Source organism: Plectropomus leopardus, chromosome 4 (genome assembly GCF_008729295.1).
Source record: "Plectropomus leopardus isolate mb chromosome 4, YSFRI_Pleo_2.0, whole genome shotgun sequence".
In the NCBI taxonomy this organism is placed as follows: domain Eukaryota; kingdom Metazoa; phylum Chordata; class Actinopteri; order Perciformes; family Serranidae; genus Plectropomus; species Plectropomus leopardus.
Genome location: NC_056466.1, coordinates 23,338,208 through 23,354,192, shown reverse-complemented (window position 1 = coordinate 23,354,192; position 15,985 = coordinate 23,338,208). Strand labels below are relative to the sequence as shown.

Here is a 15,985-nt window from a genome sequence, read left to right as displayed (position 1 = left end):
GAAAAAAATAGTCAGCATGACTCACACTGAGTCTACCTTCAGTATAAAAGCCTAAAATTTGTCAGTATGTTCATCAGTTGCAAAATTGTTCCCCTGCTTTCTGTTGCCTCACATCAGAAGCTGATGAACGAACACTGTTCCTGAGACCTCACTGCCAGGAGCATTATAGAAATTACAAACCATTCAATATTTCAGCAGTGAACATTTACAAAGTAACCCATAATTTATTCAGGTATGGGCTACTAAAAATGAGATTATCAGTAATTTTTGCTTGACTAAAATTCGTAATAATAATTGTAACACATGTCATAGCAGACTCACTCAGTAATGTCCGTTATACAGAAAAACGAACTGCTGGCTAACATTGGCTAACATTTGCTACTGGTTATACACAGCAGAGCATCAAAAACCCAGCAAATGTGTATTTTATTGCTTAAGACTTCAGCTTTTCGTTTGTAAAGGAAACAATTTTGTGCTCAGCCCTCTTTCAACAAATTTGGCTTAGCGTAGCCTACTTGTGGGTCTACTCTTTGGAGGCTATTTATATTTAATTTTAAGTTACGTTGGTGGAAATATCAAACTTCTCCACTCTAGTGAAGTTAGTTAAATGTAGCTATTTGGCAGCTATCTTTAGCCCTCTACTTTATTGCAGGCTAAAATGTTACATAGGCAAGGGTTACAAACCATGTAGGCCAATACCTTGTGTATAAAATAAGATGAAATGCTAACACTTTGCCAAGTGCTCTAAAAGTTTGCCCCCCTATTTTTAACATAACTGTCGCCATTTTGCCGTGTTTCAACTTTTGATACATTTTGTTGATGATTGGGGCAATGGGGCACAGTTGTGCTTCTTTAAGGCTACTTGTATTCCTCCATTACAATTTAGTTTGATTCCCGTAAAGTCAACAAATGCCATTTATAATTGTGTGACGAATGTTTACTCATGAAACGAACACTTCATTTTCTCAGACATTTGTAGTTTAAAAATGTGACTGTAGCTGACATGTTTTAGTGCCGGAGGGTGATGAATCACACCGCAGGGAGCAGCGCCGCAGTGACGCAGGAGGTAATGAGTTGTAACCTGCGCTGCTCTCAGCGTCATTACGTGCTGCTGCTCAGCTCGGGTTGTACGTCTGACTTCTGACAGCTCCTCTGAGCCGCTGTGGCTCGCTAAAGTAATAACTTTACTTCTTTGGACTTGTGGAGGAGCGCCTTTCTGCTGTTAACTCCTTTCTTTTTGTTTTTATGGTGGAGCAGGATTGAGATTCTCGGACAGGTAAGCCTCCTCTCACCAAACTACGATTCTCTGATTAATATGGAAGCTCATTTCCGCCAGTGTGATTTAAAAAAGTCTTGAAAGTTATTAAATTCAGAATCTCTCTTGAAATGATGACTTAGTATCTTACTATAATGACTTATCTCAAAACAGTGACTTAGTACTTCAAAATAATGACTTGGGAGGGTATCTCAAGAATCTAAAAATAGTAAATTAGTGACTAATCTAAAAAATGACTTAGGATACTATTTCAAAAGAATGACACATCCCAAAATAATGAGCTACTATTAAGACTTATCTAAAAAAAAACCCAACTTATCGCACAGTAATGAAAAACGTGCTCAGTATAATGACTTGTAATAATAATAGATGGGACTTATATAGCACTTTTCTAGGTACTCAAAGATGCTTTACATGAAATAAAAAAAGAAAACAAGTACAAATGCAAAATAGATTATACAAAATACTGGAAAACACTTACATTAACAGAACAAATACAAATACAAGAACAGTGTACACAAATTTCAAAAATATGACTTAGTATCTCAAAATAATGATTTACTATAACAAAATGACTGAATAGGCTACATCAAAGACAATGAGAAACTTTTTCAGAATAATAATAATTAAGTGACCTGTTTCATTATTGATCATTCATTATTGAGATGTAACACATTATTTTGAGATACTAAGTCATTCTTTAAAGAAATGTTTTCATTTTAATGAATTACGGGATCTTTGTTTGTTTTTAATTCATCACAGTGGTGGAAATGGGCTTCCAGTATACTGACCGTCATTGTGCCTAAACTCACTGCATGTATGCCCACAGATAGCACTATGCATCTGGTGAGCGGTGTCACAATGTGCCTCGGTGTTTTCGGGGCCATCAGACTGCTCCCCCTTCCCTGGCTCTGCGGCCTCCTGGCAGGGCTGGGGCTCTGCATGGTGTGCAGGGGCTCCTTCAGGTTCATACATGTAGCTCTACGTACCATCAAAAGAGACCTAATGTAAGGAGTTGGTGTGTGCGACTATGCATAACTGACACATTTATTTTCCATGCTGTTTACTATATTCCTATTTCTAACATGCTTTCGTTCCTCCGTTCTCGACTCGTCTTTATCTAAAAGGTGTCTGGTCGTTATCCTGCGAGTGAGATTTTCCATGTACCGTAATCTGCGAAATAGAAGCACCATCCCCGCACTGTTTGCCCAGATGGTGACACTGCACCCAGACAAACCTGCTTTGATCTATGAGGCTACGGGAGAGGTGACCACTCATTGAAGATTACAAATTAATGCAGCTTCGGCAGCATTTGCAGCGTCTTTGAGCTGGAAATCAAACAAAATCATGGACCTAATGTCAGTCATAATGTTGTCAAAACCTCCTGCATTTCCAAATTGTTTTTTTTTTCCAGGTTTGGAGTTTCAGGGAGCTGCAAGAGCGGTGCCACGCTGTGGCTCACTGGGCGCTGGCACAGGGATGGGCTGAGGGAGATGTGGTGGCCTTGTACATGGAGAGCCAGCCCTTAGTTGTTGCTCTGTGGTTGGGTCTGGCTATGGTCGGCGTGGAGGCTGCACTCATCAACCACAACCTTCGACAGCACTCCTTGCTGCACTGTGTCGGTGTGTCTGCTGCTCGGGCAATGGTGTTCGGGACAGAGATGAGAGAAGGTAGGACCATGTCAAATCGATACAGTTAGAGAGCTGAAAATAATGACTGATAGATACAGGGCACACAGACTTAAAATGTGACTCTTGATCGTCTCCCAGCTGTGTCAGAGGTCAGTGCCTCCCTGCACCCCAACATGGTTTTGTTCAGCAGTGGTGAGCAAGACGATGAAGAGGCGCTCCGGAGCCTCCAGGTTCAGAGCTTGGATACCCTGCTAGACCGTGCGCCCGCACACCCACCACGTTACACACTCAGAAAGGACTTCAATGGTGAGGCTCTGCCAAGTCATTGTGCACTGGGGCAACAGATGATGCCATATTATCTCCTTATGTTACATATCATGAAGTTTTGATTGCAACACCTTCTTTTCCTTAGCAAGTCTTTGCCTGCCAGAGTAAACTACTCACTGCCAGATTTTATCTCGCTTCAGTCTTGTTTAATCCACTCGTCAGAGCATGCGCATACAGTATATACACACACACGACTGTCAAACAAATCATCAACACACTTCAGAAATGCTGAGTTTCATACAACATTGAAGCACATTTTTACAAAGTTTTTTTGTTGGTACAATGCCTTTAACACTCCCCTCTTAACCTTCAGTTTAGTGTTATTAGGTGATGTATTTGTACATTCACTTTTCACTTATTGATTTGCTTATCTGTATTGTTTTTACCTTGTTATCACATGACATTCCTCTGTTAACACTCTTCAAGTCTTTGCCTGCACAGCCTGTCAGACATACAGAGGATACAGGAATGAGTATGGGTGCATACCACACACCTAAAAAAAACATTGGCAAATGAACAAAAGGCATACAAGAAGTTTGCATTGAACACCGCTCCTAAAAATCCAGCCCCTAACAAATGATGTCTCTCTTCCTGTTGTCTCGTCTCTCCATGCAGACAGACTTTTCTACATCTACACCTCTGGTACGACAGGAATGCCGAAAGCAGCTGTGGTGGTGCACAGTCGGTGAGTTTATGACTGATCTTATCTGAACTGATGTTAAGTTTATGTAGGGAAGTAAAATATACGAGATTTTGTTTTAGGAAACGCTGCAGGACAACTGTGCCCCATTGCATCAACTCAGATGATTTGCCCACACACATTTGACTAACATGGATATCATTTTTATTGTGTAGTATCTCTTCGACATACCATACTGACATCAAAGAACTAGTTGCAACGAAGGCCGACTGTAGCGAGACTGGGCCTTGGTCTAAAAATTGCACCTGAACAAACCACAATAGTTACAGCCAACAGCTAAATAGCACATTTGCTCTGCGCCTGAATGACAGGAAATAACTCAATAATGGCAGGCGGCAGTAGTCTGTAATCATCATTAAGCAAGTGAAACAGGAAGAGTGGCAGAACAGATTCAAGATTATGGTCAGTCAGTTAGCATACACAACACGATGTTGAAAGAATATTAAATATTTTGACATGTGCTGGCAACAATAACATAAATATCTCACACGCTCCTGCCTTCTCTTATCATGCACTGAGATACACAACAATCAGTTATGTCCTTTATCAGCCAGCTCCACCATCTTCGATGCCAATTCAAAAAATGCTGAATCATCCCAAAAGCCACTGACAAGCGCCAACAAGGTGCACATTTAGTTTCAAAAGCACATTTAGTTCTAAAAAACAAAGAAACAAACAAAGATATAAAACGGTTTACATGTGCAGGTGAAGTAGAAACCCCTAAGGACCTCACTAAAAGAAAAAATAAAATATACACACATTTTAAAATACAAAAATGGTGACCAATGGTTTCGCACACACCACAAAAACTAAGGTGAAAGATGTTCACCCACAGATGACATTTGGCTCGGCGTGTCAGAGCCATTACACTCTGAGGTCAGGGAAATTCACCTATGAACGATCATTAAAAGCTTTTAAAATGTTGTCATCAGGATCATCAAACTGCAGTTAATTAAAATCAGGACCAAAAGGATTTGTGGTCAGTGTCTCCTGATGAGTTTAGAGCTCTTGTGATGATGGATGTCAGTCATTGAAATTCATTCTTCTTGTCAGGTATTATCGCATCGTTGCCTTTGGTTTCCACTCCTTTGGCTTACGTCATGATGACATCGTCTACAACTGCCTCCCTCTGTATCATTCTGCAGGTAGGCCTCACTCCATTTGCTCTCAAAGCCATTTTTTTGTCCTGTCTTTAACAAGAAATATATTTTTTTAAGTGACATATACAGTAGTTTGCTCCCCACATTATATCACTGTTTTTTTTTTTTACAATGCTTGATAAAAAAAAAGTTATATGAGCTGAAGACTATACAAAAGCAAACTGTGTCATAACCCCACCCCCATCCCACATGACATGTTTCAAAATAAAGCACCATACCAGTTACACCATGATGCTACTATAATCAACATAATCATACTTAATAACTGTACAAGAGCACTGTTGCTGTCATTACTTATCTCCATTAAGACATCATCACTGCAGTACTTGTGCCGGGATATTCCCATAAGATCTAACTGGGCCTTTCTCAGTGAAAAATAATAGTAGTTGGTTTTCAAGTTCTTAAAAACTGTATAATGGCTCTGGTGTATGATATCTTTCATTTAAAATAATTGTGTTTTTTGTGGTGTATTTTGCCTACACACTGAAAAATATCTTAAGCTTCAGGAAAAAATAATAAATTGTTATCAGTATGTCTTTGTGTGTGTATATTTACTCTGTATGGGTGTGAACATGTGAATGTTTACAGGTACCATCATGGGTGTAGGCCAGTGTTTGCTGTTTGGTTTGACTGTCGTAATCAGGAGGAAGTTTTCAGCCAGTCGCTTCTGGGATGACTGTGTCAAACACAACTGCACTGTGAGTTCAGACTGACACAAAATGCAACCAACAGTGAGGACCGTCTCTGTCCTGCTGCAGACCAGCAGTCTGACTGATTATCCTGAATCCAAACTGACTTTTTTTTTTTTTTTTTTGTCAAGGTAATTCAATACATAGGTGAGATTTGTCGTTACCTATTGGCCCAGCCGGTGCGTTCATCTGAGGAACATCACCAGGTGCGTCTTGCACTTGGTAACGGCCTCCGTCCGTCAGTGTGGGAAGAGTTTGTCCAGAGGTTCAGAATCCGTCGAGTGGGGGAATTTTATGGCGCCACAGAGTGCAACTGCAGCCTGCTTAACATCGACGGAAAGGTGGCTGTTGTTTTAAATGATTTTGAGGTTCAGTTAGGGATTTTTCAAACTACGTCCTGTCTCATGTAAATGTCCTGCATGTCCAGGTGGGGGCGTGTGGCTTTAACAGTCGCATACTGCCCAGCTTTTACCCCATCAGACTTGTCAGGGTGGAGGAGGAGGAGAACGGAGAGCTGCTCAGGGATTCACAGGGGCTCTGTGTACCCTGTCTTCCTGGTGGGAACACACACACATGCACACACACACACACACACACACACACACACACACACACACACACACAGCCACAACTGAATACAAATGTTACAACTGTATCATGATGTCCTCTTTTCTGTTTTTCCATCTGTCTCTGTCTCTGCAGGGGAGCCAGGCATGTTAGTGGGACGCATCAACAGCACTGATCCACTCCGGAGATTTGATGGCTACGCTGATAAGGACTGCACCAATCGGAAAATAGCTCACAATGTCTTCAAAATGGGGGACTCTGCTTATGTCTCAGGTGTGTTTCTTTGTGTGTCTGTAGAATGCAGTCAGTGTGAAGATGATTGGCTGTCTGCACTCCCACACTTTTCCGCCCACAGTCTGTCTGAAGACACACAGTGTGAGACGGCTGGATTGGAAACTTTAAATTGAAATGTGAATGTCAGTGATTCACTGTCTGGGATGACAGACCGGGAACCTGTTCATTGTATTTCTCACCTTCCTCTCTCAGTGCATGCTGGGATACGATCTAGCTCACTATGGGTGGCATAAACAACAAATTGATGATTAACAGAGACGCTACACATTATTTAACCCTTAAATGAACAAGCTACCCCACAACCACACAACAGGAATACAGAGGACAGCAACAAATACAAACACCCACGGACACATTCAGCAAGGGCCCAGGGCTCAAAGTTGTGTCACTCAAAGAGACATGTACTGACCAGAAAAGAGGCTCAAAATAACCACAAAGAAACACAAAACAACTACAGGAGACAAACAACCACAAAGAGATGCAAAACAATTTCAGAGACACAAAGAGACCTACCACGGCTATGAAAAGCGGCAAAACAACCACAGTGTCACAAAACTTCAACAAAGAGACATAAATGATAACATAAAGATGCAAAACAACAAGACATGCAAAATGACTACAAAGACTCAAAATTAAGAAAAAAGGGGTAAAACATCCATATACGAAACATTACTAAAAAAAGACCAAAACAACTACAGAAACACAACAAAAGGATATAATACGAAACCACAGAGATGTGTAACGACTGCAAAGAGATGCAAAATGAACACAAAGACACACAAAACAACCACACAGACATGCAAAATGACAGAAAATTGACTCAAAATCACAACAAAAATGGGCAAAACCACAGATAAAAAATAACTGCAAAAAGACCGAAACAAATCCAAATTAACATGAAACAACTACAAAGAGACACAAAACAAGCACAAAGAGACACAAAACTGCAGAGAGATGTGCGATGACTACAAAGAGATGCAATACAAAAAGAGGCTTTACGACTACTAAGCCAGTGTTTCTTGCCTCTGTGTATTAGAGGTGGTAGGGCCTGTTGCATGTCTGCACGTCCGTGATAGGAGACATTATGTTTCAGAGGACATCGTGAGGATCTTTAATCAAGTCTATAATTGCCACATTTTACAAACATAGTAAAGCAATGAATCATAATCATGGTCTTAAAGTCAAAACTGTGCTGGTGAGTCATCATCACTACACACTTCGTCACCGTCTTTGTCTTCTCTCTGTGATTCCCTCCAGGGATGATGTGATGATGATGGTTGTTATTAATTCTGTATCTATTTGTGTCTCTCTCTGTCCATCTCCCAGGTGACATCCTGGTGATGGATGAGTATGGCTACATGTATTTCAGGGACCGCAGCGGTGACACATTTCGTTGGAGAGGGGAGAACGTTTCCACCACAGAAGTGGAGGGAGTCCTCAGCCACCTGCTGGGACACACTGTTGTAGCTGTCTATGGAGTTTCTGTTCCAGGTAGAAATAGGACAGTCAGGGGAGGACACATACAAAGCCACATGAAAAAAAGACAAAAGATCAAAGGCTTAATGTGGCTGTTACCTCATATAGTCTCCTGTTCATTACCTCATCTGTCTGTCTGTGTGCAGGTGTGGAGGGGAAAGCCGGTATGGCAGCAATAGCTCACACAGACGGCCAGTTTGACCTTGAAGCGTTCTTGATTGCAGTACAGAAAGCCCTGCCTTCCTACGCTCGCCCCGTGTTTCTGCGACTCATGCCATCTGTTGACACTACTGGTGAGGCAATAATGCAAGGTCATCAAACACACACATTCAAAAAGTCACACGTAAACTTAAGGTTCCACTTTTTCCCTCAGGTACCTTCAAAATCCAGAAGACACGGCTGCAGAGGGAAGGATACAAGCCGCAAGACTCCGATGAAAAGATTTATTTCCTGAACGGTCGTGCTGGGCGTTACGAGGCTGTTACTGATGAACTATATAATGCCATCATGGAGGAGAGAGTGTGTCTATGAAACAGGAGGAGAGTGAGAAGGTACAGACCACTGAAGAGGATAGTGTGTATATTTCAAAGAGGGAAAAAACACAGGGATGTATCTCTAAATACTAATGGAATTTCATACTTTTTTGTAATTAAACACATCTATTTTTTTAAAACCAAATTGTATGCAGTGTATTTCTTACAATGTACAGTATCTTACACTTCAATTTGTTTATCTACGAAAATGCTCATAGAGTAGTTCATATAATACTTAATGAATTAGTGTCCCACAAATGACATTATGTACTACTTAGCGTAAAGTTAGGTCGGTAAGGTTACAACTGCAGTTAATGGCAATTAAACATAAGACGACATGAAATTTTACAGAAATCTGAAAAACAAAACAAAACACAAATTATACTAAAATTCAGCTTTCAATTTAATGTAACGTTATTAGCCTCTGTTGTTGGGATGAAATACAGTTTCAGAGGATTTAAATACTAACTAGAACACATCAAATATTCATAACACTTTCAGCACACAAAATCGTATTCAATTATTTCTTAAATGTTTCAAAACAAGACTAAGAGTCTACATCTATGCAAGCAGCTACACTTAGCTAAAGCAATACTTTGTGCTAAATGCTAACATCAGCTTAAAAAAAGCTACGACTATGACAAGGCTGACATGTTCACCATCTTAGCTCAGCATGCTAACGTTTGCTAAGCATTTAGCTAGCACTAAATACAGGGTACAGCTGAGACTGATGGGAACAATAAGGTCATTCATTTTTTTTTTTCATATTTGGTCATACACCAAAGTACTGGACAGAAAAAACTTTTAACAACATGATGCAGCTAAATGAAAATGAAGGGGGTGGGGGTTAAACTTAGGTACATGAATGTCTTTACGGTATGTTATGGCCATCCATTTAATAGTAGAGACATTTCATTAAAAAACGCAAATGTCCAGCTCTTGGTGTAGGTCAGTGAAAAACAAGTAGGTCACCAAAGTCATTGGGATTCGTCTGTTGGGGAACAATAATGGCAATCCATCCAATAGTTGTTGAGATATTTCAGTCAGCACCAAAGCGGTGGACTGACTGACGTTTCCAGCTATGCTGCTAGCATCACAAAACTCTAAGAATAACACTTGTATGGAAGTGAGAGATGGCATTATAATTCATTATGGCTGCAGACCCTTATTATTTGACACAGGGGTGATAAACCATATGGTAAACACGATTTGTCTGGATTTTTTTGTGCCAATCAGATTCATTTTAGATGACGAGCTCTTCTCAGTGAAACCTGGTACCTCACAGTGAACTTGGGCTTGATGCTCTCATTTTCGGCAGCAGGTTTGTCATCATTCACTGTTTCCTTCTCAGTGGGTTTTGTTTTAATTTGCTGGTTCTTAGAGGCGCATCTCTGAGATGTGGTTTTCTTCTCTGCCCTCAGAGAACAATGTGGCAAGTTTGTGTTGTCAGCTAGACATTTGAGCTCTGACATATTGCTGTTGCCGTTGGTCAATGCGGTGTTAATGTCCTCCTCAGTAACAGCACTGTCCTCCACTGGTACATAATCTGACCCCACACTGACCTTCACTTTCTGTTCTAACACAGTAAAGCCCCCACACAATGATATACTCTCAAAGTATGGGTACACCTTTTCAGTGAAGCGATGTCTAAATGTGAAAAGATGTGTGTCAGTATCAGCGTTCATGAATTCCAGCGTCCCTTCATCCCAGTCCAGCATCACATGGACTCTGCTGAGGTGCTGTGAGTTTAGGGTCTGAGCGGGACTGGTCATGGCTTGGTAGTTGCCATCTCTCAGGCTGATACTCCAGAGCCCTGCCTCTGGACAGGCCTCAAACTCTTTCTTTCTTGAAACCGACTGAGCAGCCACACCAACTGTCCAGTTGTTGGTATCACCAACCTGTTAAAATCCAAAGGCAAAAAGATTAAATGACAGGGAGGATTCATATGCTGGCAGCTCGGACACTAATGTCTGGTTTGTGTATACTAAAGCCCAATCAATACTGGATTCTTGGAGCTGACCCCATTAGCAATTAATATTTGCAAGTAAACAAAATTAACGGGCTGTTTGTGTTTCCATGAAAACATCATTTTGGCAAACATTAATGGCATAATGCTTTCTTTGTGATTTGTGACAAACAAGTCTAGATATCTTAGACCCTTTTTACTATCAGTAACCAACAAATTCTCAATGCCAACTTGATAAATATGGCAACTTTGTCAGTTTGTTTATGCTGCAAATTATGAAACCATACCTTAACAGTCTAGCATCAGTTATGCACGTCTTAAAAAAAAAATTCAATATGGTTTGGCACCAAAATGCAACATAAATGTAACATAAGTATGTAAGTATGTTATGTAAGTCAACACTCACGACACAAACAGTTACTGCATATCCTGGGTGAAAGTCCTGTGTTCGTTTGACCCATCACCCCGGCCTCCTCTGCATACAGACTTTGTTGCTCTATATTCTATGTCACCTGACTTTCTTCTTGCTCCTGTCATAATTTCTATGGCCATGCAAAGCATCATATTTTGTAGCGCAGGGCCACTGACTGAGCGGCCATATTTTACGAGCTGTAAATAAGCCCTGCAGTGACAGTGTTTAATCACTACATCATTTAACAATACTAGAACATAAATTAGATCTAAGCAGGATGAAAGGTTCAGCATTACAGTTGCAGAACTGAAACTTCTCCCGTGTGCCAAGTACAGCGTCTAATATGAAAATGTGTCCATTCTGGGCTACTGTAAAAACAACATTGTTGACTCGGTGGATGAGTGCCCACTCCGTATGTAGATACAAACAATTCCCTCTAAGGTAACAAAAACACAATGGTTCTTATTTTATGGTGATTATAAACCGATGAAAAAACAGTTATGAATATTATATACCATTTCTGCCAATAGATGCCCCTAAATCCTACACACTGGACCTTTTAACTTGAATCAAGAAAGTGAGTAGTACATTAAAAAACACCCTGTAAATCATGTGTTCAGAAGCTATTTTCTTAGCCAGTATTAACCCATAATTATACTGCTCAGGTTTTAGTGCACTCAGTGTGTAAATACCTCGATATTCCAACAGTGCACTCCTGAGTCAAAGCCCTCTCTCGCCAGGATGCAGGAATAAGGATGGAAACGTTCAGGGTTATCTGGGACCCCGACATTAACATCCAGACTCTGTTCCAGCCCCTGTGAGGGTCCAGGGGTGATATGGACACTGTTTAACCCAGGAGACAGCCTCAGAGACTGGCCAGCCGTCCTGGGGTCCAGGGTCAGTGGAGCTGAAAGATACAAAGGAGGTCAGAGAGAAAATGGAGCAAGGAGGGAGGGAGGGGACACGAAGTCATTAGAAAGTGCATGCATAGAAAGAGACTGACTGTATGGGGCAATGTTTCTCATCTTCTCCCACTCTGCAAACTGGAGGTTACCCAGGTGTTTGGCCACATCTATTAGCAGTGTGCTAACCTGTGGCTCCCTGCTACTGGTCCATGTACTGCAGAAGATAAACATGAACATGCAAACGGTCATAAAGGTGCGTTTGCATTATATGTGCTTGTGTGAGAAAAACACCAGAAAAGTCTCATACCTATTCATTGTGTCTTGATAGTGCTATAGAAAAAAAAGTTTTTATGGTTAATGTTTTAATTACAAACACCTCCTACCATTAATAGACTAATAATGTAACATTTGATATATGTTACCTCCAAAAATCCAACCCCATCTCCTCCTGTATTTAGCTCCTCTTCCACCAGTTGGATCTTCTCTTCCAGAGATTTTATCACCTGATTCATTTTGTCTATCTGTTCTTCTGCCTTTCTCGTCTTCTCGTCCTGTTCCTCCCTGAGAGCGAGTATCCTGACTGCTTCCCCCTCTCTCAAAAACTGGTGTAGACTCTCAAACTCCTTTTTCATGTGCTCCTCTATGAGTTTGGTCTCAGCCTGGGGACAGACAAGAAAAAGCAGGGAAAGTGTGCAGAAATATGAAGATGAGGTCCTAAAAACAATGACTCAATCATAAAGTTAACAATGCATCTGAGCTTTTCTCAAAGTTTTTTAGTCACAGTTCTACCTGGTTATGTCTGGATACTTGTTTACAGGTCTGTGTGACTTTCTCAAAGTCAGTCATCTTCTTCTTCAGTCCATTTAGTGAAGTTCTGAGCTCCTCCTAGTGGCCAAAAGGAGAATTAAATTGGAATAACACTTAATTAATACCTGATGTGACTGTGACAGGGTAGCCAAGGACAAAGTGCATTTTCTCAAGTACTCTACTTAAGTGCAATGACTTGTATTGCACTTTTTAATTTCTAAGTAAATGGTGCCATAACTAAACCTTTGTACTTTGTATAAAAAAATAGCAGAGGCTCTCTGAGGTCCCTCTCATCCCTTACAGGCGCCAAATGGTTTAATCTGCTGCTGCAATAAGATTCATCTCAGAACACAGCTAGGGCTGAGTGAGTGACTGTTCATGCTGTTGGAGCACTAACTTACACTGTCATGTTTTTCCAAAGAATGGGAAATTGGGGATCAAAAAAAATTAAAAAAGGAGGAAGCAAAAGGAAAAGAAAGTAAACTGACTTTGCAAAAAGTAATTACAATAATAATCATAATTCAAAAGTTGCATGAGATAGACATGGAGCAAGAAAGGAACGGCGGGGAGCCCACAGACACTGATGATGCAGCAGGCCCAGAATTCTGTGCTACGTCCCTGTTTACAGTGATAAACTCCTGTGTAGATTAGCGTTTTATACATAATGTACAAAAAAGTACATATAGCAGTTAAAATTAGCCATCAGTACCACAAACTGTGTGCCATTTCATTTGAAAGAAGATAGACTCTAAAGCTGATATTGCCAACTCTCAGCAACTCACACCCAGATAATCTAGATTTATAGACACCACTACAGGTGAAAGGGAAAATATGTCAAATTTTTGTTCAGGGGTGAACTGTCCCTTTAATTTGAACTTGTTGAACACTGCAGAAACCCTGATTATGTGAAGTCATCAAACTCTGTGCCACTTAAAAGGGCATATGATCAGGCAACAAGTGAAAACACCTGTGTGGGTGGAACACCCACACAGGTGAGCAGAAGCTCAAATAAAGTACACACGATCACGTTGAAGTTTCATTACCATTTCAACCCACTAACACATTAAGATGCTGCCCATACTTTAATGCGCCAGTACTATTTAAAAATATAGCACTGACTTCACAGAAATTGAATATAATCCACCGGCTCTTCAGGTTATTCTTAACATTTTGGTGAGTAAGTGTGTGTGTGTGTGTGTGTGTGTGTCTGCCAAATTGCATGTCTGATGAGCTCTAAACATGCATTTGTGACACGATGATAGCAACAGTAATTACCAGCTTAGTTTTCAGCTCGGTGCCTCTTTTAGACTCACTCTGAATTCTCTCTGTGTAAACTAATCTTGGATTAACAGGCGGCATCTGTTTGGGCAGGAATATAAATATTTACAGAAGATGAAAAAAAATGCCTGAATGCCTCCTTGTTGAAATATCCACTTGCTGTGGTTGCAGGAGGCACGTTAATGAAAAAGTAACAAAACAGTCATAAGAGGGCACTCTTGGTCCCAGTTTAAAGACAGCGTCCAAATTTTGGAAGAGCCTGCACCGCTAAGAGCTCTGCTGTTATTTGATGTCTTTGTGCTGCAGTACTGTTTTGTTTGGCATTGTGGTGGCAGGGTGGCTCTAACTGGAAAAACAGCATCCAAGCACTCTTGTTGGCAATCATCTGTCCTGCTGAAGTGTCCTTGAGGAAAACAGTGAATTCCTGCCAGTTGCTCTGCATCCAACCCTTCAGCGTGATGCTTTAATGCTTTCAGAGGAGGAATACGAAAGCCTGATTCAGGCCTTCACTTTAGTGGCTCCCTCAAAACAGTCGCAAGATTAACCTTCGCAGGTTGATTAATGTGATCGAAGAGAATCAAAAAGATATTTTCATGTTAATTTTCCTGACTTAGCTCTAATAATACATCGTTGAGGCCTCCAAACATATTTAAATAACGGGTGGAGGCAGATAAACATTAAGGGCTTAGCCCAAACCTGGGGGGTCCAGGGCCATGCTCCCTCATGGAGATTTTTTCTTGTTCATGGCAGCTATATCAATAGACTACTTTAAAAGCTGTTTGATAATGCACTGTTGGAGGGGCAGCAGGCTCAAAGTCAAGCAGGCTTAACGTCTACCTGAAAAAATCAAATTCCAAAAAATATGCACATAATTTGGGAAAACATGACAGTTGCCAAGGAAAAAAAATCATCCCCACATCCTGTTGTGTATCAAATCTCGCTCTGGGCAAAACTGATTTAATGTTACATAACATCAGATCTTTTTTTTTTGCCTCTTTTTATGTGGCAGGAGTGAAATTTAGTAATTCCCCAGCATTTACCGTGTTATGATTTCAGAATGATGAAGCTCTTGATGAGGCTCTTTATTAGATTTTTTTCCTTTGGCAGCTATTTGGATTTTTTCGGCATTACCTCATGTTTTTTTAAGGTGCATATTGCTGCGTTAAAAAAATAATAAATATATATATTAAAATGTCGTATTCCTACCTTGCAGTCAGTTGCAGCCTCGGTCAGGAGGTAAACTCTGTGTCCTGCGTGGCTCACAGCTGCACATTGTTCACATAAAGGCTCCAGGTCATCCAAACAGAATACAGACAGGCTCTCTTCATGTTCCTCGCAACGCTCTGAGGGGTCATCAAACCCGGGTGTTGATGTGAGGCCCTCTGCCTCTGCTTGGTGAAGGGAGACAGGGAGGAAGGATTGGCAGCTCATGGTGCTGCTGGTGGTCTCCAAAGCTGAAGCCAGTTTGGTTTATGGTCAGCAGCAGCGAGATAAGAACGATGAAAAGTGGAGCACATATAACCAGGGAGGAGCAGTGTGCTCATGTGTTGCGGTATCGGTGTTGTATGTGCAGTTGCCATTCGTGAGTCTTGATTCATGCTCTATGCACAGCATGAGAGGCGCTGAAGTTACTTACAGAAGATCTGCTTACATACTCCTTCTCAAACTTGAAACTTAGCCAGCATGCTTACACCAGATGTAGCCATGCATCACTCTGCAATGTCAGTCTGACTGTTTAATAACCCTGTGATATATGGAATATTCTCATATCCCAAGGCCCACCTCATTTCTCTGCCTTTTCTTGTTACTTTTACTACTTCTCCTGTTCCACTCCCAACAGAGGTATTCAGGTCTTTCTTTGCATGTACACTGTAAGCAAGAATAAAGTGTAACTGGGCTCTGGTGCACAGTTTTCTTTTCTTGCACATAGAGCATTAGATTATTTTATATTTTTGGAGACATAC

At 40.9% G+C, this 15,985-nt stretch overlaps 1 protein-coding gene across 1 annotated transcript; it reads left to right on the top strand.

Moving 5' to 3' along the window:
* Positions 1 to 1,120: 1,120 nt before the first annotated feature.
* Positions 1,121 to 8,798, top strand: LOC121942632 (long-chain fatty acid transport protein 1-like). Its single transcript, XM_042485894.1, has 14 exons — positions 1,121 to 1,276; positions 2,106 to 2,283; positions 2,404 to 2,542; positions 2,691 to 2,946; positions 3,046 to 3,213; positions 3,850 to 3,919; positions 4,988 to 5,079; positions 5,683 to 5,792; positions 5,915 to 6,124; positions 6,211 to 6,340; positions 6,486 to 6,623; positions 7,971 to 8,135; positions 8,267 to 8,413; positions 8,494 to 8,798. Exons 2-14 carry the CDS (start codon positions 2,114 to 2,116, stop codon positions 8,649 to 8,651), a joined length of 1,953 nt encoding a protein of 650 aa, XP_042341828.1. The 5' UTR covers positions 1,121 to 1,276; positions 2,106 to 2,113; the 3' UTR covers positions 8,652 to 8,798.
* The last annotated feature ends 7,187 nt before the right edge of the window (positions 8,799 to 15,985 follow it).

Excerpts from the sequence above, each read along its gene's own strand:
- LOC121942632 (XM_042485894.1), top strand. The coding sequence starts at position 2,114 with ATGCATCTGGTGAGCGGTGTCACAATGTGCCTCGGTGTTTTCGGGGCC. Across the intron at positions 3,214-3,849 it reads ACTCAGAAAGGACTTCAATG|ACAGACTTTTCTACATCTAC; the intron begins GTGAGGCTCTGC and ends CTCTCCATGCAG. Across the intron at positions 6,341-6,485 it reads CTGTGTACCCTGTCTTCCTG|GGGAGCCAGGCATGTTAGTG; the intron begins GTGGGAACACAC and ends CTGTCTCTGCAG.